General features: G+C 45.8%; 1 protein-coding gene across 5 annotated transcripts; it reads left to right on the top strand.

The window, feature by feature from the left end:
• The first annotated feature begins 1,513 nt into the window (after positions 1 to 1,513).
• NEK9 (NIMA related kinase 9) lies at positions 1,514 to 25,016 on the top strand. 5 transcript variants are annotated; one of them, XM_061998016.1, is made up of 22 exons: positions 1,514 to 1,803; positions 2,990 to 3,167; positions 6,655 to 6,710; positions 7,577 to 7,647; positions 9,526 to 9,631; positions 12,525 to 12,656; positions 13,626 to 13,736; positions 14,331 to 14,395; positions 15,320 to 15,370; positions 16,426 to 16,618; positions 17,847 to 17,991; positions 18,918 to 19,118; positions 19,532 to 19,578; positions 20,406 to 20,561; positions 20,901 to 21,009; positions 21,538 to 21,699; positions 22,076 to 22,246; positions 22,462 to 22,521; positions 23,066 to 23,256; positions 23,477 to 23,641; positions 24,202 to 24,414; positions 24,801 to 25,016. In XM_061998016.1, the coding sequence occupies exons 1-22, from the start codon at positions 1,615 to 1,617 to the stop codon at positions 24,921 to 24,923; spliced, it is 2,895 nt and encodes a 964-aa protein (XP_061854000.1). In that variant the 5' UTR covers positions 1,514 to 1,614; the 3' UTR covers positions 24,924 to 25,016. The 5 variants fall into 5 exon arrangements, with proteins under 5 accessions (XP_061854000.1, XP_061854001.1, XP_061854003.1 ...); XM_061998020.1 differs by lacking the exon at positions 1,514 to 1,803 and adding an exon at positions 2,239 to 2,254; XM_061998017.1 differs by lacking the exon at positions 21,538 to 21,699.
• Positions 25,017 to 25,724: the final 708 nt, after the last annotated feature.

Here is a 25,724-nt window from a genome sequence, read left to right as displayed (position 1 = left end):
GAAGACAGTATTCAAGGTGTGGCCTCACCAATGCCAAGTACAGGGGGCACAATCGCTTCCTTGATCCTGCTTGTCACACTATGATACAAGCCAGGATGCCATTGGCCTAGTTGGCCACCTGGGCACACTGCTGGCTCATGTTCAGCTGCTGTTCATAAGCACCCCCAGGTCCTTTTCCAATGGACAGTTTTCCAATCACTCATCGCCAACCCTGTACCATTGCCTGGGGTTGGTGTGGCCCAAGTGTAGGACATGGCCCTTGGTTTTCTTAAACCTCATACAACCAGGGCATCGCTCCAGCCTGTCCAGGTCCCTCTGAAGAGCCTTCCTACCCTCATGCAGATCTACACTCCCACCCGGCTTCCTGTCATCTGCAAACTTACTGTGTGTGCACTTTATCCCCTCATCCAGATCATTGTTAAAGATGTTAAACGAAACAGGCCCCAGCAGTGAGCCCCGGGGAACACAGTGATCCTTTGCAGAGTGTGTCTGTGCTTTTTCATGTGTTCCTGCAAGCTCCTATATTCTAAAGCCGATGCGCTGTCTTTGTTGTTTGGAACGACAACATCTTTGTATGGAAATAGCTAACAATGCATAGCAAATAAGATGGGGAAGTTATTACCTTTTAAAACAGTTGTCTATAGTGCTGAATATATCTTTAACTCTCATCACACTGCATGGAGCCCCTCTTGTGATTTTAACTCTTAAGATTCTGTGATTTCATGCTCTGAGCAAAAAAGTACCTTCCTGAGGTAGTGGATAGGAGCTAACCAGGCCTTGTTATACCTAGTGTTAGGGATTTGTGCGTCAGCTCCTGAAATCTCTTCTAAGTGTAGGATCACCTGTCCTGAAATTAACATTAACTCCACTTTCCCATCTGTGCTTGACTCCTGAACTTTGAAAACAAAGTTTTTAAAAAAAATAAACCAGCCTAAGGTTAAGGCTGCTAATACCTCCTTACGACAGAGGTGTTACTGCAGCTCCAGATCTAAAGTGTCATTGATGAAGCTTTCGGGTTACTCCGTCTTGGCTAAAGGCAATGCACAGTATGGGACACTGCTGCATTTTATTCCTGGTGTGCCATGTGTATCCAGAGGAGATGCCTCACCTTTCCCGCAGATCGCTGAGCTTGGGCTACAGTTGCCATCTTCTCCCTTGCAGCAGTTGTTTTCAACAATGTCTGTATAGTACAGTTAAGAAAAACGCAAGCGTCTGTGAGGTACGAAACAGCAATGACCTTTTCATATACATGAGTTTGTTCCCACAGCTTTTTATTGCCAAAATATAAACTGAAAGCTTTTTAGGAAAATAGCCTTAGACTCCTGACTTCTCGGGAAGCAAAGCGGCTTCTCCAAGACGTGAACCGGGCGAGGCCAAGACGCAGAAGGTGGCTTCGGCCGCCCGCGCTCCCAACCCTCACACAGCCCGAAGCGCTGCTCGTAACGCGCTCTAAAGCCTTTCTCTGGGAGGCGGCGGGGCCGGGGCCGGGGCCCGGGGGCGGAGGCAGCGGGAGGAAACGGTTCCGGGTCGCCGTCGGGAGCCAACATGGAGCCCGCCGGGCTGGCGGGGCCTCGCTGAGCGAGAGCCGGGCCGCAGCGGGGTCGTGCCGCCACCATGTCGTTGGGCGAGTACGAGCGGCACTGCGACTCCATCAGCTCCGACTTCGGCAGCGAGTCCTCGGGCAGGGGCGGCTCCCGCGGCGGCGGCGGCGTTCCCGGCGAGCAGGAGGAGCTGCACTACATCCCCATCCGCACCCTGGGCCGCGGCGCCTTCGGCGAGGCCACCCTCTACCGCCGCACCGAGGTAGGCCGCCCGGCGGCGGGAAGGCCGGGCCAGGCCCCACCGGGCAGCGGCGGCCGGGCCCTGCGGCCCCTGCCCCGAGGAAAGCGGCCCCGCGGCTGCTCCCCGCAGGGCCGAGGGCCGCTGTCAGGGCGAGCGGGGCGGTTTCCGGAGGCTGGGTGCCCGGAGGCCTCGTCTCCTAAAGAGTCGCAGCAGGGTTCGCCCCCTCCCCGAGAGCACTGACAGGCAGCTCCCTGACAGGCAGCAGCCCCCCGACGCTGCTCCGGCAACAGCCCAAGGTTTGGGCCCTTGATGTTGAGAGGTGCAGAGTTTGGGTTTCAGCAAGTGTGAGCACTGCCAGTCTCTGTCCCCTAAAGTTTTGTAGGGAGATATGCAGGCCCTTCTAATGCTAATAGATTCCTCATTTTTCTATGTTTTATTCCAGTTACAGAGGACATGGGGACATCTCATACAGGTAACTCTCACACAATCAGCGTTTCAGCATTTTCAGGGGGAACTTGCTGAAAAGCCAGTCCTCCCATTGCTCCTAAGTCATTTAGTCCCATCCAGTTCCATCATAGTTGTGCTTTTTCACAGCTGTCAAAGAGAAGAGCTTGACTTGGTTTCCAAGGGAAGTTCTTCAGGTTTTTTTTCTGGAGGAAGGCCACCCTGAGGTGTCACATCTCAGTCGTAGGTGAATGCTGTTCACTTAACAGATCCTTCGGAGCCTGTCTGACAACATGAGTGGACCTAACTAGGGCAAAATAAATTTGTTTTCATTTTCTTGATTTTCATTTTTTTCTAATAGCTGAGTATTTGTAATGGCTTACAGTCCTGTACAGTAGCTTACAGTTATGGCACTGGAAACACACTGTTCTCTTTTTATCAAACCAGAGTATTTTTACTCTTTATTGAAACAAAGCAAACCCCGTGTCTTTCACTGGAAACTTTCTAGTAGGGTTTTTTGGGATTGTGTTGTTTTTTAAAAGCGAGTGCTGGCCAGCTAGAAAGATGGCAGCAGGCCATCACTGTTCCTATCAACAAACAGAAAGCCTCGAAACTTATTGTTGTGAAGAATCTTTGTCTGAAATCTCCAAGAGGCAGGAAAGTCCTTTTACCTTTCCTGAATTTTTAATTTCCTGCTGTAAAGGGACATACTGTTCTCTTCGTAGTAGTGTGTTTTTAATTAAAATGTGTTTTTCTCTTTCAGGATGACTCGCTTGTAGTGTGGAAGGAGGTGGACCTGACCCGGCTGTCAGAAAAAGAGCGTCGTGATGCTTTGAACGAAATTGTTATCCTTGCGCTGCTGCAGCATGAGAACATCATTGCGTACTACAATCACTTCATGGATAACACCACGCTGCTGATTGAGCTGGAGTACTGTAATGGTGAGATCCGTACTCCCAGTTACGAACAGGCGGCTGCCACGGTGCTCAGTCACCCTCCTGCAGAACCTGCAGGGAGTGTTCCTGGGGTGTCCTCAGGGGAGAGGAGGAGCGGAGGTGAATTCTACTGGTTGGCCCCTGGAAAAGAGATTTCTGATTGATTTGTGTCTCAGGTGTCAAAGGAAGAAGCTACGCAGGCAGTTCAGGCAGTAGATGATTTCTTGAGTCTGCAAAACTCAAGAAATGAGTTTGGTGAGGTGGAATAAGTGGGTTATTGGTAATCTACGCTTCTGATGCACCTTACTGTGCTCTTTTAGAAAGACAGTGGGAAAAGACCATGAGGATGTTCATGCCTCTGTGTTAGTACAGAGTGGGAGTGTTTTACAGTAGTATCACTTAAATAGACCCCTACATTTGTCAGTCATAAATCAAAGCTTAAATATCTGCTGGCACACTGCAGTACTACTGCTTCCCTCCTTGTGCTGTCAGCTTCTGTGCTTGCTATCTAAAAAAAAATAAATAAAATCCAGTCCTTCTGGAGGCGGACAAAACTTGAAAATTCCATCCAAGAGTAGAACAGATGGTATTGGTTGGTTGCAGGGAAAACAGTCTCAGCTGGGATGGCGCAGCTTAGGGAGCTGGGGATGTGTAGCCTAGGAGGCTGAGGGGAGACGTGATCACTCTACAACTACCTAAAGGGAGTTGTAGTGAGGTGGGTGTTGATCTCTCCAGTAATGAATGATAGGATAAGAGGAAATGGGCTCAAGTTGTACAATGGGAGGTTTAGACTGGACATTAGGAAGAATTGTTTTACTGAGAGGGTTGTTAAGCACTGGAACAGGCTGCCCAGGGAGGTGGTGGAGTCACTATCCCTGGAGATATTCAAAAGATGCATAGATGAGGTGCTGAGGGATATGGTTTAGTGCCAAAGCAGGTCCACCTAGGTCAGGTCACTCAGGAACATGTCCAGGTGGGTTTTGAAGACCTCCAGAGAAGGAGACTCGACACTCTCTCTGGGCAGCCTGTGCCAGGGCTCCCTCACCTGAACAGTGAAATAGTTTTTCAACTATTGGAATGATTCTATAATTTTGTGATTCTGTGAGAGGTTGCAGGATTTGATACAACAGGCTGAGTTGCAGCTGCAATTAAGACAGATGGAGAAGATCATATCCAGTTAACACTGCTGGAGCAGGATGCCTACTTAGAACTGCAGTATCATACCTATTTGGTCAAGTGAGACAGCTCCCCTGGCTGGACATTCTGTGTGTATATAGGGGTTACATTAAGCCTTGGCTTATCAGCAGAAACTTGGGTTTTTTTGGTGGAAAAGGCTGTCATCATGTTGTTACCATCTTAGATTGCTTTCACTGGCACAGGTTGGGGAGGACAACAGAGTTGTGCAAAGGATTTTTTAAAGGTGTCAAACACCCTGCTTGGCAGGTTGGCCAAAGCTGGCCGTGCTTCTCTGCTTTTTGTTTTTATGCAGGATGGAGTCCAGTGCAAGAATAGGGGAACATTAACTCTTTGATACACTATTTATTTTAGGAGTACTCTGTGTGAGTTATTGAGCTGCCCCAAAAAGACTGCATGCTTGGAGCCATTAGAAATTCATTGGAGAGCACAGAGAGAAGCTGCACAGTACTGAGGTCTGTGCCTGTTTGTTAACATCTCTAAACTGTTTTACTTTGGAACAGTAACCAAGACATGAATATATAGCCTGCGTTGCCTCAGTATATCACAGTGGTACACAGCTACGGACATGAGAAACACAGAATCTAATTTAGACTTACAGGCACTGATTTTGCCAATGTGTTAATAGTTGTTTCTGTGGCTTTTTTTTACAGTGTACAAGTCCAAGATAATTTGTGAGTAATTTTTGAAGTAAGGCTGTATTAGTCACCAACAGACATGCCTGAGAATCAAAAGTTTTTGCTGTTTAATTGGCACGTCTCTGCTGGACATCCAGGGAGGACTTTCAAATTTGAGTAAACATTATCCACGTTTTACAGGGAGGAAGCCAAGTTATTGATTTATTTGGCTACAATTCTGTATGGATATCATAGTACCATAAAACTTGGAGTTATCATAGGATAACATTAGTGAATATGTCTGAAAGAGTTGGGAAGAAACATCATGTAAAACATACCTATTGAAGAGGGAAAAGAGTGTCAGAAGGTTAGATGTGGTTAAATGAAACAAACAAGAAAGTAACTTGTTTTTCCTTTTAGTATGTGTGCATATAGGTATTGGTTGTCTAAGTCGAGAGCTGATTTGTCTCCTTGTGTAGGATTTTGGCAGTGTACTATCATGAAGCTCATTGGTTCAGAAAAGCCGCCAAAAAGATGGTAAAAAATCAGAAATGGAGAACAGAATTCACCAAAAGTCTGTATAGTCTGAATCACTGGGAAAAGGATTCACAGGAAGAGGCAGAAGTGAATACTTTGGTGAAATTGTGAGTGTCAAGAGTGATTTGGAGATAATTTGCAAATGTGAACATAAGGCAGAAAAAAGGAAATGTTGAGAGGTTACAGCAAGGTTGAAGGAGAGGAAATTAAACAAAAGGAATCTTAATTACAATACCAGAAAAATCTTCTAAACATGGAATTTTGAAATAAGTTCCTTAAGGAAGCAAAGGAGACATTGTGACCCGCTTTAAATAGCTACAACTTGACAGGCCCATGGAAGTGATACAGCAGAAAGCTGCCTTGCAGCATACGCATGGGAACGGGGAAGGGCCTGGTGTTCCGTTACCACTAGGATGTAATGTATGATAATTGGGAAATGGAATAGCAGCAGGGTGCGATCAGAGATTTGGGATTTACTGGTAGGATGCTAGTCTGATGCGGAGTGTCACTGACTGCAGCCCTCAGTATCACTTCTTACAGCTCTCCTTGATTTTCAGTCTGCCGTCTTGAAGCTCTGAGATGCCCTGCAGAATCTGCTGGTTTCTGGCTCCTCTTGGAGGTGCTGCTGTTGGCAACACTTTGTGACTTCTGCATCCATGTATTTAGCATGGCAGGTGAAGGAGAGAGTCAGGTCAGAGCTGGATATAACTTGTGTACCCTGACCTTATAATTCCTTTCTTTCTCTTTTTTTTTAATGTTTTATTTATTTATAAGTATTGCTGAGCAGGGCAATCTCATGTGATTTGATATACAGGCTACAAATATTTGTGTAGCCCAAGGAACATTTGCAGGTAAGAAAAACTGCTAGCCTTTCTTACTCATTCACTTTTCAGAGAATTTTGAACAGTGGTATTATAAAAGGAATCACCTCTGCTTAAGCTTAGATATGCTTAGATGGAAAGAAGTTCTTAGATGGAGAAGGAACTTAATTTTGTGAGCACCTGACCAGTTTAAGTGGAGCGTGCTGAGAAAAAGATGTAGTGATTCAGCAGATCTCTTAGGGAATTTGAGTATTCCCAGCAGTAGCTGAGCAGAGTAACTGCTGCCACTAAGATGAACTTCTTTTGTCTTTCTCATTCATATAGGAGGGAACCTCTACGATAAGATTCTGCGACAGAAAGACAAGTTATTTGAAGAAGAGGTAATTTGGACTTATTTGAGGGAGCACTGGGCCTGGCCTAATGTTTTGAGGAACCTGTCTAGTTGTCTGAGTATTTATACAACATTTTTTTCCATAGTACTGTTGAGGGCTTTCTGTGTGTATCTGGGGACTGACATCCTTCTGCTTATCTTGAATATTACAAGCATTTATGGACTATCAGAAACTTCTCCTTTATGTCTGTCTATAAGCAGTAGAAACTTAGAAGGGAGGAATAATGAAAGAGAGTGCTTAACTGATTTTGGTCACCCTATCATCTTAGCTAACATTTAGCTTTAGAACCTCTTTGTTTTTTCCTTCCTGATTAGTATTCAGTTTTTCTCTCTTCTTAATCATTTTGTAGGTTTTTTATGGAGTAATTACCTTGAATTGGTCTCACCATAGATTTTTTTTCCTTGATCCTTTCTCTTTCTTTCTTTCTTTTTTTTTTTAAACTTATTTTCTGCTGTCTGCTTCCACCTTATACTGAGCTGGTTAATAATTACACTTATTTATCTTGTATAATGACTTTCAAGGCCTTTCAACTCATGGTGGACAATTAATCGCCACAGTTCATTCTCCAGAGAGCCCAATTGTAGAGCTCTCCCAGGTGTCCATTAGCTGTCATTCCTAAGGCTTTTCACTGATTGAATTCTGTGACACTTGACAGGACAGACACTGTGAGCAGCACTAGAACAGTCTACCTCTTTGAATGTGTTTTCAGAGATTTCCAAACCAGGAAATTCTAAATTTTCATAGCCCTGAAAGATCTAAATGGTGCAGTCAGGCCCTGTTGCTGTGCCTCTGTGTGACAGGGATTCAGGGTGGCGTTTGAGCCTCACATAAGACTTTTATTCCTACATTTTCAGATGGTGGTTTGGTATCTCTTCCAAATTGCATCAGCTGTGAGCTGCATTCATCGAGCAGGAATTCTTCACAGGTAAGCATGGCTAGGTCGTAAAGCTGAGGTAACCAGTGTGGTTCATAGATGTGAGTGCAGAACTCCTTTCAGGAGCCTTTGCTTCTGTGTTTAAGGAAAGCAACGAGCTGCTCTCCAAAGTGTGACTGGACTGCCTAGATGTTAACTGTCACTTCTGTAAAGAATTTTTATTGGGGTAGAAACTATCTTCTGATAAATGTCCAAGAAATGTAGTGTGTGAAAATGGAATTACTGTCTTTGATGTTGCAGTTTTGTGAACAAAGAGTTAATCCGTGTAGGAAGGAAGTAAATAGCCACTTTATTGCTATAGCACATAAGTGATATTTACTAAAGGGAGTATGAAGAGCAGCTACCATAGGCCAAAGGTGCTTCCTACTCACTCCACAGTTACTAGCTTCAAGCCAAGATGTATGTCCCTTGCCAGCTGCTGGAGGCTGACAGCAGTGAAGGTGTTGCACTGGGGCCTTGCTGTCATATAACCTGTGCAAAGATTTGTCCCGCCTTTGGTTGAGTCTCATTTCTTCAGCCTGTTATTTAAGGAAGCAATATTGTTCGCTGTTTGGTGATGGTGATGATTTTGAGATTGACTGGGATTTTAATGAGTAGCTAATTACCTTTTTCTGTTGCCCTTTTCTGTTTGGGAGGGGCGCGTTTCATGGCTTCTGTGTGCTTCAAGGAGGCTGTGATGTTCTGGGGAGTTCCATGCACGTGGACAACTGTTTCCAGCATGGTTGGATCATGTGCTGCGCAACATCCTTATCTAACTGATGAGCATAGCTGCGTGAGGATGTTTTCTGTGGGATAGCATCCTGGCTGCTGCCATTCTAAATCTTTGGTAATCAGCAAGCCTTGCTAATGAAGGGTTGGTACCCTACCCCTCAACAAAGGGGTGTCTAAGTCTTTGGCCTTAAGCAGATGTCATGTCTGTCCTGCTTTGCAGTGATTTCCTGCTTACCACCTCTGTTGCCCATCTTCACAGCAGGGTTCATAGTCTAGGAACATGTGTGGCCCCAAATCCTTCCATAATAATGAATTCAACAGTTATTTAAATGTTTGCAGTGATTTCCTTCTGCTGCAGACATTGTCAGAGTGACCCAGGACTTTGCGATGCCCCAAGAGGATGATTGCAAAGTGCTGCTTTACTTGGTGTTGTCCTGATCTACACTGGGAAGTTGTTGATGGTACGTTAGGAAAAAGGGGTATTATGAAGTGTTGGCCATGGGAAGCGTGTCACGCTGTGGGGTGCTGTATTTACAGCCTCTTATAGTGATCTGTGAAAGTACATATAAATTATTCTGTCTGCATGAAAGTGTTTTCAATGTGTTTTCAGCGTTTTTGTGGTCATCAGCCTTTTGATCTTCTGGGCACAGGACATTATGTTATAAAGAGTTGTCCTTGAGTTGTAAGGTAGAGGGATGTTACATTTAAGTTCTTGAGTGGCATCTGTTTGACACCCTCTGTGTATGTGTTTATATTTGCATACATATATATTCGTGCATACATTTATGTTTTTAGTGAGCTCAGTGTGTCCTGGCTTGGGTCTATTTATAAAACCAGGAAAACTAAGCCCTGCTCAATCACCCTCACACGAGAAGAGACTGAGAAGGGGGAAAGAACTATGTTTGATCGCTGGTGTTTACATAGGTGTCTGAGCTTTTTAGACAGTGTTGTGTTTGTGTGGGGATGTGATAAAACATGGATAACATGGCAGCTACCGCCCCAGTACTGGGGGTCAAATTGCCTTTGGAGAGCTTTGTGTGTGTGAGAGTGCTGGCAGGGTAGCAAGTACCTCATTTTGGGAGGGAGATGTAGCAGTCTGTGGAAAACATTAACGCAATAAACATATTTGAGTGTCTGCATTTCTTTTTCTCCTTTCAGAGATATCAAGACATTAAATATCTTTCTAACCAAGGCAAACCTGATTAAATTGGGAGACTATGGATTGGCAAAGAAGCTGAATTCCGAGTACTCTATGGCTGAGACTGTGAGTATCTGCCACCTTTGTATGCAAACTGAGTTGTGTTTTTAATTTTATCTCTTCATGCCTTGCAGAAGACCAGGGATGCTATACTTTCTTGCTGCTTGTTTTCTGTTTGTCCTTTCCCTTTCCCCTTAATTTCCTTCAGTGTTATCTCACTAATATTTGGCAGAGTTGCTGGCGTGTTAGTTATCCTTGCTCCCAGGTTACTTTTCAGATGTGTCTTTCTATGCAAAGCAGCAGTAGACTAAAGATAGGTGCCACTGTGGGCCTGGAATTGTACCAGAGCCTGTATAGCTCTTCTTTGCCTGGTACCTGGGCATGGTACTTCCAAAGGTGAATATACATAACAGAACAGCGGTGCTGTCTGAAGGTCCATTTGCCTCAGCTGGAACTGAGATAGCTTGGATATGCTTACCTGCCATTTCACTTAACCATAATTGTGTCTTCCATCTCTTTAGTACTTAGACTCTGAACTGAATTACAAAGAAGCAAGATAGGTACCTGGGCTTCCTATGGTAGCCAGATGTGTGGTTTATTGGGAATGCTCATTTGAGAAGGACAAAGCTTTGTAGGACAGATTAATTCTACCAGAAAGCTGTCAAGCTTGGCATTCTTCCAGACTCTTCCAGAAAGCAGTTTTGCAGCTGGAGCTGTTACAATACATAAGCTATATTGCAGGCACCCAAAAGGCTCAGCTCGGATTTCCCCACTCCATTAATTTCTGTGGTGAGCACTAGGCTTGGAAAAGGAGCTGTTGTCTAGAGCTCCTATCTGCAAAAGGCCTTTATTATAGCTTGGGATGCAAGCCAGCTACTCTTCCCTTACCATATAATTAGATTTAATGCAGGCTGTTGGTGTTCTGCTGGATGTGTAGTTACATACTTGCCAACCTCCTTCCAGAACATGAGTACTGTGTTGCAGCTGCACAGTAAATGGAACTGAAGGCTACTGCATAAAACCCTTACTAAACTGGTGTCCTGGTTTGGGCTAGGATAGAGTTAATTCCTATGAGGAATTAGGAAGGGGTACAGCCTAGGCAGCTGATCCAGACTGGCCAGCCGGTGTTCCATGCCATCCTGAGGTCATGCCCAGTACGTAGGTGAGGAGCTAGGTGGATGGAGCTCTCTTCCAGGATTGTGGTTTTCAGCTGCCAGTCAGGAGCAGTCGGTCAGGTTGGGTCCCAGGTGGTGAGCAACTGTCACATACCAGTCCTTTTTGTATATTCCCTCATTTCTTGTTATAACTATTCCTTCTTAACTTTTGTTCTGGTAAACTGTTCTTATTTGAACCTTCATGGGCCCTTTTTCCTTTTCTCCGATCCCCTCCCTGTTCTGCCGAGAGGGTGAGGAGTCATGGGATTTTTTTTCCTTTTCCCAGCTGGGCAGAACCATGACAGCTGGGCTGCAGCTTCTGCTTTGTCACATTTTCAGTGACCTTCTGACTTTCAGAGAAAGTGCAGTCTGTGCTCTGAGTTTCCAGGTTTGTTTTTGCCTGTGTTATGTGTGCTCATCTACACCTGCAAGCTTTTTTTTTTCCTTTTTCACATCTGAGAAATTTTGAACTATGTACCTTCAACGTTATTTCATTTGGATGTGCTGGCTGTGCTCTGGACTAGTTGCTCAATTTGCAGTCTAATTACCAGTGGTTATCTGGAAGTCATTTTTTTTGTGAAATGAGCGCAAAACATGTTAGTGTCAGTGCTTGTGATTGGACAAGTCAAATTATGGGTTTGTGAAATATTTCCGTCTTGCTTACTCAATGCTGATTTCTTCATTTATTGTTCTTTCTCCCATTTAACAATGAAGATATAGAAAATATATCACTCTTACAGAAAGCTTGCGTTATCCTTTGCTTAAAAAAGATTTCGATGCAGTGTCCTAGTTCTCCCTATGATACTAGACGAGCTTCTAAACCTTCCCGTGGCAAAGACTCACAGGGCTCTGTAACTGTCAAGCTCTGTAATGGGAAATGGAAGTGAGAGATTCTGAATGTGCCCATTAGGTATCTAGTGTACTAGCAGAGCCCGATGAAAGGCAGTAGTCCTTGTAGCTTTGCTGAGGGAGTTGAAGAGGGCAACTATAAATATTTCTCCTTCTTCCCAATTCTGTCCTTTTCAGTTTATTTTGCTGTCTAGTTCCTTGCTAAGGAATGAACTCTATTCATCTGGAAGTATTATTCTTACACCTTTTATCATATTTGTTCTGTGTCTTCTTGTGCCTTTGAGCTGTGCCACTATTTCTCTTGTAGCTGAGAGGGCTCCTGTATTTAAATGAAATGCTGAGATCTTGGAATTTGTGTGTTTGTTTTAAACCAATTGTTCAGGAAAGCCCATTTCTGAAGTGAAAGCCTTTCAGATGGGATTTATGCCAGCTTTCTACTTACTGACCCAAAAGTAACCCCTCTTCTATTGGAGACAGAGTAGCCTTTGTCCTGGCAGTACCTTGTGATCAGACAGAATGACTCCATAGCCATGGGCTGGCATCCATGTGTAGAAGCTTTGCTAGAGCCCTTTTCCCGCAGCCTGTCAGGAGGGTTTCCATATGCTTGGTCAATATGTAAGCCTCTCATTACCTCTAAATATAGTATATTTAAGAGAGAGACAAGTCCTTGCTGCGTTCTTACGACTACTGCTGTATCAAGAAGTATATACCACATCAGGATCTGAGCAGAGACGTCTCAGATCTTCTAGGAAACACAAGCACAGGCTTGTGGATGAGAAGGGAAGAAACGTGCTTGTTCCCATTCCTTAAGCACATTCGTGACATGTATCATCTGTGTTGCTTCAGTGCTGTGTCTAGTTCTGATGCTTACGGGCCTGTGTGAATGCAATGAATGCAGAGCTCCTGAATTGAAGGCTTCTGGATCATTTCTGATTTTTAAATATTATTTTTTGTAGCTGGTGGGAACTCCATATTACATGTCTCCAGAGCTCTGCCAAGGTGTGAAGTACAACTTCAAGTCAGATATTTGGGCTGTAGGCTGTGTCATCTTTGAGCTGCTTACTCTGAAGAGGACATTTGATGCTACTGTAAGTCTACGAGCCAGGATGGACTGAATAACCTTACATTTTATCCTGAGATTCACACTTGGCTCATAGCTTTCTTATTTTTTTTTTCCTTTCATTGTTGTTTAAATCAGCTAAGAAAAGAGTGGCATAGGAGTGCCAACTGTAGCCGGAGAAAATGTCTACATGACCTTCCCTACCCTACACTGCAGATGTCTCACTGGCTTCTGCCAAAAACCTACCCTTGTCTGCAGCCCACGGTTTACCAGATGCAGAATATAAGCTCTGCTAATTTATTATGTGTTATGGTTATGAGTGAAACATCTTTTTCTCTGCAAGGAGGAAGTACATGATTATCTAGTCTTTTTGGGTTTTGTTGGTGTTACTAGCTGTGAATTTTCTGTGCAGCACTCTGTAGAGAAAACTTCCAGTCTTCAGTTTCATAGGATTTAATCCTATTAGCCTTTCTCAAAGTGTGTGTGCAAGAGAACCGTGGCCAAGGTGGCATGGAGAGTGTGAAAAGGAGAGTTGCTGGCTGGCATATGTGATTTGCCAGCTCGTGCCATGACGTGAGAAAGACTGCTCGCTGCCATCATGTAAGATTTTGTAACTCTTAAAGAGCCAAGGTGAAAATACCATCCTTTCCTGTCTTCCTCTCATCATGGCTACCAAGTCCCCAGTAACTTTGCTGCTGTGCTGTGTTTCAATGGCAATATTCTATGGAGGAGGTTCCACACAGAGAGAAGTCCATCCTCTCTCTGCTGCTAGGGAATTTGACAAAAAGCTGGATGTTGTCACCGAGTCCTAGCTACCAGAGGTATAGTTTCTACAGGAGTTATTCTTAGTTTTCTGGAGAACCTGCTAGTCAGGGAAGATGGATATGTCCCGATAAGAGGAGCAGGGAAAAAAATAATGGTGACCTCTAGCATCTCTCTGCATTGGACATGTTGTCCAGTTCAGTTCTCTCACAGCTGATTTTTCGTTTCTGCCTAGAATCCCTTGAACCTTTGTGTGAAGATTGTACAGGGAAATCGTGCCATGGAGGTTGATTCCACTGTTTACTCCTGGGAGCTGATCCAGATGGTGAATTCCTGCCTTGATCAGGTTGGCAAAATACTTTTTTAACTTTTGGGACACTCCTTCCCAGCTACCTGAGCCATGGAATTCAGGGGTGAAGGGCAATGACTTGCCCATTTCAGCATAAGGGTTGTCGATGCAGAGTTATTTCTGAGACCTGGGTTATCACTAAGGCTGAGCTTCCTCCAGTCCTCTGGAAGCATTGTCTCAAGATGGCATTCAGTCCTGCAGGCTCTGGAGGGGTGCTGGGTATACTCTGACAACAATTATTTAATGGGCTGGCAGAAGCAATTATTTTCTAATACAGCACTGTGGAGGTGAGAGCCTTGTCTCAGTACAGTCTTTTAAGGATCTGGCTTTCTGACTGTGACTCTGGCTTTCTATAGGGGATTAATTTATTGAAAGTAAACATAGTATTGATACCTCAGAACACTGGAGTCTCTCCTGCCTATCTCTGGCATTTATCCCTATTCATTCCAAGTATTTGAATTAATTCCTTTCCCTTCTGAAGGGAGTCAGGCAAGGAAGTCCATGCAGGCTTGAAGGAGGTCTGCTGGCACAAGATTTCATTGTAGATGATGAGCATTTCCCAGAGAATGACTTGTTGCTCACTTCTTTCAGGATCCAGAGAAGAGACCCACTGCAGATGAATTGCTGGAACATCCCCTTCTCAGCAAACGCAGGAGGTAATCAGATGATCTTGCCTGAAACCCGGACAGGTGTCAAAACAGAAGGATCTGTGTAGACTAGTGGTGTTTATGCTTTTGTAGTGAAGTCCTTAAGTTAATTTGGCCTGATGTGAGGCAGCTGTTAAAGTACACTTCATCCTCTTCAGGAGAGAAGTGCATTCTTGATGTCTTCCAATCAGTTCCTGTTGGTGCATAAGTATGGTTAGAAAGGTCTCTGACTCCTTTCTCTTACAAGCTGTTACATTGAAAACCTTGAGGCATCTCCTTCTGAGGGTCCTCTGAGGAATGCTGGTTCCTGCTTTTCAAATCACTGTGAATGAAAGATCACAGAGATCCTCCTATGGTCACTGGAAAAGGCCTTTCAAAAGACACCCTTACTTTCTCCCTTTATTGCCTCTCTCTGGAGAGAGCTGCATTGAAAGTGTCTCATTTTAGCTTAGTTTGACCATCAGCCTGCACACACTATCCTTTTCTGAAAGGTGAATGATAATTTTGGCCCGTTTGGATCCCACATTGGTTGCTTTGGGGACAGCAGACTTAGTTGTTTATGCCAAAATTCTTTTACTTGGTGGTCAGTAAAGTTTGAGTTTTGTCTTGGTGTATGTACTGGTAAAAACCCCAATCCTGATAATATTTAGTCATTTAAGGTCATTCTTGTGCAGTATGGGTATTGGTTAGACACATTCTGGTATATACAGTCTGTTTGTTGTCCTCAGCTTTCCTGGCAGTTTGTTAGCTCTATGGTATGTTGCTCCTGCCCTACTTACTGTGTAGTGCTGGGAACTGGTAAACAGCTGCTGCATTGGCTCCAAGAGCAAGCAGCATTTTATTGGAAAGGAAAGCAGTCTGTGTGTGCTGCTCATCAGTAAATTGCTTTGGGTGATGTTACTGTTTCCTGACATGCTTTTTCTCCTTTGGCAGGGAGATGGAAGAGAAAGTCACACTGCTTAATGGGCCAAATAAACGACCGAGGTAATTATTTGGGCATGTGTTTGAAAGGAGATCTGGAGAGAACAGCTCTCCAGAGAAGAGCTTTGGCTGAGAGTGTTAGTCTGTGACAGCCTTAATGGAATAGTATAGTTTAGAAGATCCCAAAATACTGACATAGTTCTTACATGGTTATTGTCCCATGTTTTACTCTGCCTTTTATATCCTGCTTATATATCTAGTTGGAGCTTTACCTCAGCATGTCGCATACAGCTGTGATTTGCCCTGTTGAAGATGTAGTCTTTACAGCCTGTGCATCCAAGGATTCCTCCTTTCACACAGGTTCCCTTGAGCAGGAAAAATGTGACTAAATATTGACTATAAATAAATGCAAATATCTTTCATAAAACTGAATGTGTGTAGAGGGTCTCTACAGTCCCCAGGAAGTGTCTTAAGTAGAGTTGCTCCATGGAACAGGGAGCTTCTGTGACGCTTAGCTGCTTTTCTTTTCATTTGTCAGATAGAATTTGACCTTTTCTTCCTCATAAGCTTGGAAGTACTAAGCACTTTATGTGAAGTTGTTCCAATTCATGGGTTGCCCACAAACATTTTGCTTTGATTACAAATTTTGTTTTGCAATCTGCTTGTGAATTGATTCTTACCTACATCGAAGAACTGTATTTTTGCCAGGAGATGGAAACCTCTAATTGAAATAAAGAAGGAAGTTAGAAGCCTTTGGATGCTGTATTTTGAGCAAGATTTTGTGACTGTAAGGCTTTCATTTTTCACAAATGAGAACAGCTCCCTGGCCATTCAGTGAATGCCCACTCTTTTTAAATGGCATAGAATAGGATTGTAGGCTTTTTAAAATGCTTCCTGGAGGCTACTTTCTCTGTAGCTCTGAGACAGGTTTGATCCCTAGTCTCTGTGTAGCAGCTGGGGCTTCACAACCACTGAACAAAGAGAATAGTTTGTGAAAATAAAAACCATGAATGGTTGTGAAGGGGAAACTGATAGTCAGCAGTAGGAAAATGAGTGATGACAGTGAACGCAAACTCATTATTAAAAGCCTGTGTATTTTTGGGGGGGTTCCTGTGCAGGTCAAGTACCATGAATGAGGCTCCCATTGCAGTGGTGACTTCGCGCACTAGTGATGTGTATGTGTGGGGGGGTGGGAAGTCCACCCCCCAGAAGCTGGATGCCATCAAAAGTGGTTGCAGTGCACGCCAGGTGTGTGCTGGTAACACTCACTTTGCTGTGGTCACAGTGGAGAAGGAGCTCTACACCTGGGTGGTAAGTGAGAGAAACTGCAGGAGGGTGGAAGGGCAGAGTTCAGATCCACTGCTGACTGGCCATGAGCTTGGTAGAATCACATGAGTAAGCAGCTTGGGAAAGGAGAAGTCTGATTGCAGTGTGCTCTGTGAGGCCACGTGCTCCAGGGCTGAGCCAGGTCTCCCAAGGCAAATGTGGTTTAAGGAGAAGTTTTCCATCATGATAGGAACTGTGCTGAAGATGTGCTGTGCACTTGAGGATTGTAGGGGGTGGGCTTATAGGCCCAGACATTGAGTCAAACATATCTTCCTCTCCTTCCTGACTATGAGAAATGAGCTGGAGGCTTTGTGGTGTTCCGTTGGCTTCTGTATTTTTGATAAAGGTTTTCTGAGCTTGGAGTGGGTGGAATGAGTGACCTCATTGCAATACAGGTGTAATCTGTGAGACAAATTGTGGGTGAAAGCAGAGATGGCTTGTACTGAACAAGTCAGCTTTTTATGAGTGGAAATTCTGTAATAGTTTGATTTTTTTTTTAAATGGCATATAATGCATTTAAAACCATTGACTCCAGTCTTTTAGGGCTTAGATGATCACTGACATGGAGGTATTCTGCATCTCCAGGCTTCCACAGGCTCTTGTAGTGATGATACAGACTCTGTTAAGATAGATTAGAAAATACTTGTAAGTGAGTGAAAAAAGAAAGAGATCCAAATGGGAGGAAAGCACCTTGAAATTGCTGCATGTTACTCTGAGTATGGCCACTGAAAACTTCCAGTTGACTATTAATATTTTAGTTTTAGCTTCAACACTTCTCAGAGCTGCTGTTTTTCCTGTAGGATTGGTAGATCTGTCCACTTCAGTGACATTTGCTTCACGTTATGGGTTGCTGAGCAGCCATTGGGACTTAGAAAAGTAGGTCAAAAAGCGGAAGGATGAATTTCAGTGCTGCAACAGTGAGTGGGTTCTGAGGGCTGGCAGGTGAGAGAGGAGCAGAGATTCCTCACCAGCTGGTGGCCAGAGACCACACTCTACCTCATTAGCTTGTGGCTGCTGAAAGCCCGTGCTGCCATTTAGAACAACTTTGCTGCAGTTATTCCACACAGCAGAAAGCAGTCTCTTCCCTAGGGTGGTTAACATTGCTTTCTCTTGCTCTTTCCTGTCTTCTGTTGCTCATTGGAGTTGCTGTTACTGTTGGGTCCATCTCAGGAGCTGTATGTCCACAGCCTTACCTGATGTTTTTGTCTTGTAGAATATGCAGGGGGGCACCAAGTTGCACGGGCAGCTGGGACATGGCGACAGGGCCTCCTACCGACAGCCGAAGCATGTTGAGAAGCTTCAGGGAAAAGCCATTCGCCAGGTGTCCTGTGGAGATGACTTCACAGTGTGTATCACAGGTGGGAGCTGGAAGGGCACCGTCGTCCCCTCGCTTTGCTGTGCTGCAGAGATGTTGGCCTTCACAAGATTAGCAGAGCAGCTTTGTGCATGCAAGACAAAGTGCCATATATTACTCACCCCTCACTTTTGAGGATAGTAGGTGCAGTAGTGTAGATAGATTGACATTATTATACAGAAGATACGAGTCCCAAGAAGGCTGGGTGTTTTGCTGAAGCTGTGCTGTTTTTCGGTGATAAAGCTGGGTGTTGAGCACAGCTCCTCATGGCTGTGCAGAGTCCCCGCTCTTACCAGTGTATATATTGCCTCTGTACATGCCCATATTAAAGACAAAGAAGCCTGAAGTCAAGAATACAAAAGTGTTCAAAACTCTTTTTGGACTGTATGGGGAAAAAGTGATAAAAGAAGATGGGTATCTGAGATCTGCTGTTTCATTCTGAAAGCTTCAGATCTGGTAGCTGTCTCTAGTTCTAACCCTACTTGTACTTTTAAAGATGTGTTAACTGCGGCGTTGTCTGTAACGGAACAATTTAAATCTCACTTTATTCATGAAGTCTCTCAACAAGGTAGTTTCCAGCTTATTTTGCCATGGCTGGAAAAACAGGTCTGACAGATACAAGCTCAGTGTGCTGAAGGAGGTGACTTTGGGAGTCACAAGATCAATTTGTGGGCTTCTGTAATAAAAAGTGGCAGGTTCAACCCAAGATTTTTTTGGCGTCGGTGGCCTGGAACAGCTGCAGCTTTTGGTGTAAGGTCATTGATCTTAGTGTGAACAAGGAGGGACTCCATGTTCTTTTGGTGACATTCTTCTACACTAAAGAGGAGGATGATTACAGAAAAGCAGTTGCTCTGGGTTGTGTCCTGAGAGGTTGATAGGCAGCTTAGTACAAGCTCTGCAGGCTGACTGAGCTTCCCTTGTGTCCTTCAGATGAGGGCCAGGTTTATGCCTTTGGCTCGGACTATTACGGATGCGTTGGCGTTGACAAGACTTATGGGTCTGAAGTGCTTGAGCCCCTGCAGCTGGATTTCTTTCTTACCAATCCTGTGGAGCAGGTCTCATGTGGAGATAACCACGTGGCAGTGTTGACCAGGAACAGAGACGTTTACACATGGGGCTGTGGAGAGTATGGTAGGTAGAGTCTCCCTGGAACCTAAAGGCACAAGGCCATGCTCATGCCGGAATGTGCCTTGGCACAGGTGTGTAAAGCAGGGCTGGGTAAGGGATGACTAGTATGTCCTGGGGGCAAAAACCATTGTTTCTTTGGACTTTTCTTTCCTTGTAAGAGTGGGGAGATGGGGACTAATCCCATGGGAACTTTACTTACCTTACGGGAGCTCTGTGGTGCTGCTTGGCTTCCTTGTGGATAGGGCAGGTGCTTTGGGCATGGGACTACCTTGAGGATTATAAGGCAATGATTTGTGTTGGGGAACAGGTTTCTAATCCTGTAGAGAGATTCCTCTGGGACTATGGAGAGTCAATACCATTTCTTAGGGCTTCAGGTTGTGAAGCCATTTCTAACTGCAGTGTTTTCACCAATGCAGGACGCTTGGGCTTGGATTCAGAAGAAGATCACTACACCCCTCAGAAGGTAGGGTTGTACTGCTTCTCAAAACCTGCATGGGCATAAATCCAAATTAATTGCTGTTTGGAAATATTAACTGAGACTCCAGTGAAAGTTTTTTGAGATATCATAAGAGTTTTAACTTCCTCACTTTGTTTTGCTTTGCTTGTCTGTAGAGATTATGGCAAAGGGATGTGTCTCCCGAACCAGCCAGCATCATGACTGAGAGCTTCATTACTCTGATTTCCAGGCTGGAACTGGAAATGCCAAACTTAACATTGTAGAAATCATAGTAGGAAATGACAAATTTCATACCTCAGGACTGGAGAGGAAACTCACAGCAGTACAAACAACTGTGAGTCTTTGAGTTTGACATAATGAGTTAAAGATGAGTTGAAAGTAAAATCCTCTTGAAATGTAGTGCTAGGAGTAATTAAGGTAATTTAACCCACTGGGGATTAGAGTGCAACAAGGATGTGTCTGGAAGCCAAATATCTGTGATTGTATATCACACCTGCACAACATGGCCCCAGCCCTGCTCAGCTAACTGGACTGACTGTTTGTGGACACCAGCTGGCCAGGATGTCTGTGCACCACATTTCTGGGTCCTGTGCTGCCTCCCTGGGGTCTGCACACGTCTAGAGTGTCTTGACTTTCCACATTGTGACCAGAGCTTTGGTATGCTGTAGAGTTTATGATATTCTTGCAAGTTCATTCAAAGTAACTGCATTGGGTATTGTTGGTGCTCAGGCTAGCTGAACCACTGCTCTAACCCCATATGTTTTCCACACGCCAGCTTCCATGTAGTACATGTTGGGATTTTGATTTTCTTGGGGTATATTTCTTCTACGTAGGTGGATGTTCCAAAGACCTTAAACATTGTGTCTGTTCACTGTGGCTGTGATGGGACTTTCCTGCTCACCCAGACAGGCAAAGTGTTGGCATGTGGACTCAACGAATTCAACAAGCTGGGACTGAATCAGTGTACATCAGGGATTATCAACCATGACGTAAGTGCATTTGTGTTTCTGGATGTGGGGCAAGGGAGGTCCATTAGCTTTGTGCCAATTTGTTAGTTCCAATCCAAGACAATGGATTGTGGCAAGAGGCAATTTGTTCCTGGGTTTCCTACCTTCTCTATGGGTTTAAGTCAGATATAAAGCAGTGAAACAGGCAGTGAGCCGCTCCGGGATGGCTTAGCCAGTGGCTTGGATCCTGGTAGTTCTTTACCATACTGTAGCTGGCACTGTCTAGGTTAATGTTGTGGTATGCCAAGGCCTGCTTGAGCAGGTCTCAGCTAACAAACGTGTGAGTTTTCACTCTATGCTTACCTACATGTCTGTTCTCAGACATACTGTGAGGTCCCATACGCCACTTCCCTTACCTTGGCCAAGCAGCTGTCCTTCTACAAGATCCGCACCATTTCTCCAGGGAAGACACACACAGCTTCCATTGATGGTGAGCCCTATATGTTAAATAAATACTTGTTGCTGGATTACTTTACTTTAGCTTTGCCCTTTCAGCCTGGCCTTTGACAGTGAGATTGTTCTCTTGGTGGCAGGGCTTGTGCCTGCTCCAGGAACTCGGGTTTCGTGTTCCTCAGCAGTATTGCCTCCTGGTCAGCTGAAGCAGCAACATCAGCTTCTGGGCCAGATTTCTTTTTTTCTAAAGGGGGAAGAATCATGCTTTGGATTAGCAAAGGGATCATTTATAACCAAGTTAACACTTTGCCCAAGTGACACCAATTAAAGGGCTGTGAGGAGTCCCAAAGCTCAGTATCAGATGAAAGGAGCAACTGGAGAAGGAACTGGCGAGGTGCTTCCAGGCTGAAGCTATTCCTCTTGTCTGGCACTGTCCCCTCCCATCCTGGCTGCCTTCTCTGCAGAGTCCTTACTGGTCCTGGGCTGTTGCTGCTGGCTCTCTGCATGCGTGGCTGCTGCCAGAGTGGGGCCCTGGCTGTGACTGTCCTCTCGTTCCTCCTCTCAGAGCGAGGCCGCCTGCTGACCTTCGGCTCCAACAAGTGCGGACAGCTTGGTGTTGGGGACTATAAGAAGCGCCTGGGAATTAACCTGCTTGTAGGCCCCTTGGGGGGTAAGCAGGTGATCAGGGTTTCATGTGGAGATGAATTCACCATAGCTGCTACTGACGGTGAGTGGGTCTTTGCCAAGTTGTGGTGGGTTCCTTTGAACTAGATCTGCAGGGTGATTATATGTCTCACACTGATCATTTTCTAGACCACCCCCGCAGCACTGAAAGAAAGAAATCCTCCTAGACTGGTTCTCTCTGGCCTTGTTAGTTGTCTTAGTGCAGCACGAAGGATTCACTGTCCCTGGGGCTGCAGTGTCAGCTTGGTGGCTGCCTGCTAGATTGGTTATTGGATTGTTCTCCTACTGCCAAAGTGGAGCTGATGGGTTAGACACTTTGGGATAGCAGTTACAGCAGAAAGGCTGTGATTCTTGTAACAATTATAGGCTGGGAGGGAGAGAGGGAGTGGATGAAGGCTCCTGAATCTCTCTTTCCTCAGACAACCATATCTTTGCCTGGGGTAACGGCGGGAATGGGCGTCTGGCAATGACATCAACTGAGAGAGCTCATGGCTCAGATATTTGTACCTCATGGCCTCGGCCAATATTTGGATCATTGCATCACGTTTCAGACCTGTCGTGCCGTGGCTGGCACACCATCATTATTGTTGGTAAGTGTAAACTTAGGATGAAATTTGGGAATCTTGGTTATGATGATGCTTGCCAAGACCTAGACTGAAAATCCTGCCTGAGAACAGGCCAGGTTGCTGGGGGGAAATGTGGCAAGTAACCCTGGGCTCTAGACCTGCAACATTGGCTTTATTGTGTGTCTTTGTATTGCTTTCCATGTGGCACTCTAACTGAAAGCATGATTCTGTCCTTGCAGAAAAGGTGTTGAACTCTAAAACAATCCGGTCCAACAGCAGTGGCCTGTCTATTGGTACTGGTGAGTAACTTGTCCTGTGGAGCTGCAGTTCTAAGTCCATTCAGTAGTTGGTTTGAGTGGGTTCTCTTTGGTCCTGCAGCATGGTTTTTGTGTTTTTGGAAGGCTTCAGGGAAGAAGTCAGAGGGAGAAAATCTAGTTGGTGCCATGCACGAGAGGGGATGGCCCAAACAACTGAAACAGAGGAGGACGAACGTGGATGCAGCAAGGCCTTTGTAGCTTCAATTTGACAAGGAAAAACTGAGAGGAGTGCATTGAAGTGAGCTGAAAGTGGGGCTGTGAGGCTGCTACTAGAGAGATGTAGTCCAGTTTCTTGGACCTTGGGAGGGCTAAGGCCAAGAAGATGCAAAAGACTGCTGCACACAAACTCTTTTGGGGAGGCCTGCAGGGAGTATTAAGAGATAAGCTCTTGAGGGAGGTGCTGCTGGCATGTATCATCACTGTGGCCATACAGCCCAAATTTCTGCATCTTCTCTGCTCCAGCAGGGGTTTGACAACTGAAAGAGCAGAGGTGGGGAAAGTAGAAAGTTTTGCTTTTATTTACTAGTGGCTCAGAGCTGTGCAACTGGAGGAGGAGAGGAAGAAGATAATGAACAGGAAGCAGAGACCCCCAATCCCAGTGGAGGCTTTCGGGGAACCATGGAAGCAGATCGTGAGCTGGGGGGCTGGATCAGCACCACAGAAGCTAAGGGAGGCAACAGTGCAGACAGCAGCTCTTGCCCTGGCTGGCTGCAGAAGGTAATGTGGTGTCCCAGAAATGCCTTAAAGTGGGAATTGCCACTGGGGAAAAGTGAGTGGCCCCTTCTACCTTTAAGGAATGTTCTGAAAGATTCTGGGAGCTATGTTGTGCGGGAAGCCCCTTAGGCCTTGCTGCTGCTTTTACCACAAGAGGGTGTGGGTGCATCGGTTGAGGAGATGAAGGCAGGCAGACCTGACAGCACTGCTTTTGTGTATCCAGGAGCTGGAGAACGCAGAGTTCATCCCCATGCCTGACAGCCCCTTTCCTCTGAGCATGGCATCTTCAGAGCCTGAGAAGGAGACTCTCCCTTACCAGAAACTTCAAGGACTCAAAGTGACCTCTGAGGATCCTGTTGGATTAGACAAGCCCATAATGGAGCCGTGGGTAATGTTGTCCAAGTGAATGCTTGTCCAAGACTCTTGAGGCCCATAAATGGCAATGTTTGAGATACAAGGACAGCTGAGAAGAGGGTGTTGTATAGGCCTAGTTCATCTGGATGAGGAAAAATCAGAGATGATGCCATAAATAAAACAATTCACAGGGATCTAGATCCCAAAGCTGGGGCTTGGTCAGATTGAAAATGAGATCTGTTCTGTGCAAAAATGCAGTTAATGCAATTGGAAAAAAAAGAGAAGCTGAGGGCTGTGAAGCCTAGCATAAGATAGAAGTGTGGAGGGCAGGAATTGCCGTGCGACAGGAAGAAGGACTGATACAGGCAATCACTGAGAAATTCCAACCTGTGAGACGACCATATTGCAGAAGTGTTCTGTCCCAAGAGGAGGCAGAACTTGTATGAAGGTGTAATGACTAGTAGCATGCTGGCCTTGGCTGCTGGAAGCTTGGGAAGCAGGGAAATGGGCTGGGGTGACGCTTTACGTGCATCATTTCTTCATGTGACAAATACAGCTCCTGATCTTGCACTCAATCCCTCCATGTCTCTGCAGCCTCCTTGCCTGAGCCCAGCCTCGCCGTGCGGGGAAGGGCCGGCCGCGTCTCCTGCTGCGGGCTGCACGTGCAGCGCTCTGCGGGCAGAGGTGACACACCTCCGGGGCCTGGTCCTACAGTGTCTGGATGATCAGAAGAAGCTGCAGCAGGAAACAGTTCGTCTGAGCGCCCGACTCCAGCAGTTCTGCCAGGGGAAGGAGGCGATGCAGCAGGTGAGGAACCCGGGTGCACATCCATGCTCCAGGCTCGCTATGCTGACGCTGGCTCCTGCGTGGCTGGTGGAGACTGCACAGAAGGAAGCAGCCCTTGGAGCAGAATGGGGGTCTGAGCGTGATGCTTGTCTCTTGTTTGAGCCGCTGATGCAGGCTCTGGTAGTAGCAACAGGAATGAAGCCGAGAAGATGGCTTCCTGTGAGAACAGCCCAGTCCTTGAGGGACCTGGGCTTTCTCTTTATTTCTCCTGGTGAGAAGGGGTGGGCAGTCAAATATTGTGCGGAGTCCCAAATGGCTGTGAAGAAAGAGAGCATGCCCTGTGCAGCTCCCAGCTCCTCTGCAGCTGGTCCTAGAGCTGTTTGGATTACTGCTGTGTGTTTTGGCAGGTGGAAGTTCATTCCAAAGGGACACAGACAGCCAAAGAAGAGATGGAAGTGGATCCGAAACCTGACTTGGATTCAGATTCCTGGTGCCTCCTGGGAACGGACTCGTGCCGCTCCAGCCTCTAGTCTCCTGAGCCCACTGGGATCCGTCTTAACTTCACAGCACACTAACCGAACGCAGAGAGCGGCTTTCCTGGCTTCGGGTCACTCGCAGACAAGAAGCGAGGCCGGAGGCTCCAGAGCAGCACCCATGTACGTTTGATATGAACTAGGAGTGAGTTTAAGAGGGGAAGGGCCCCTGAGCTCTAAGCCAGCTCAGTGATTGAAGCAACAGCAGCTCCTCTTTGTACCTTACCTGTCAATTCTGCACGTGAGGCAGAACAGCCCCATTACGGCGATGGCTCCGGTAGCAGCTTGTGGCCCTTTCGTTGTTTCACTGCTTCTTGGGAGCTGCATTTGGGACCTCAGTATTCATCACTGCATCTCTAGATGAGAGGAGGAGACGTGTTTTGTACTGAAGCTGGCTGAAACCTAAGACTAGCCACCTTCACTTCAGAGGGGTGAAGGACTGTGATCCTCTCCCTACCACATGGTAAGGCCCAGCCAGCGGGGCTGCTTCCCTCTGTTCAGGCACAGAGGGGGCAGAGAACATCTCATTCTGGAGGCAGTAGAGATGTTCCTGTTAGGGAGACAATGGCAGACAGCATGTCCCTTGCCTCGAGACACAGCTTCTGGCCACGTATCCATGTCCAGTGGCCTGTGTAGAGAGTTTCAAGGCATTTTTCTGGGTGCCTAGAGCTTTCCATCTTCCAGGCAGTGCACCAAGATGAGTGACTCAAGTGGTGTTTCCAATAGCAGTAGCGAGGACTGTCTGAGACGGGATCTCTGGTTCTCTGTTTCAGACCACCTGCTTCCCCACCAGATGAC

Source organism: Colius striatus, chromosome 6, assembly GCF_028858725.1.
Source record: "Colius striatus isolate bColStr4 chromosome 6, bColStr4.1.hap1, whole genome shotgun sequence".
Lineage (NCBI taxonomy): Eukaryota > Metazoa > Chordata > Aves > Coliiformes > Coliidae > Colius > Colius striatus.
Note: the sequence above shows the minus strand (reverse complement) of the source record. Positions and strands in the feature narration are given on the sequence as shown.

Excerpts from the sequence above, each read along its gene's own strand:
- NEK9 (XM_061998016.1), top strand. The coding sequence starts at position 1,615 with ATGTCGTTGGGCGAGTACGAGCGGCACTGCGACTCCATCAGCTCCGAC. Across the intron at positions 14,396-15,319 it reads CTTCTCAGCAAACGCAGGAG|GGAGATGGAAGAGAAAGTCA; the intron begins GTAATCAGATGA and ends CTCCTTTGGCAG. Across the intron at positions 23,257-23,476 it reads GCCCTGGCTGGCTGCAGAAG|GAGCTGGAGAACGCAGAGTT; the intron begins GTAATGTGGTGT and ends TTGTGTATCCAG.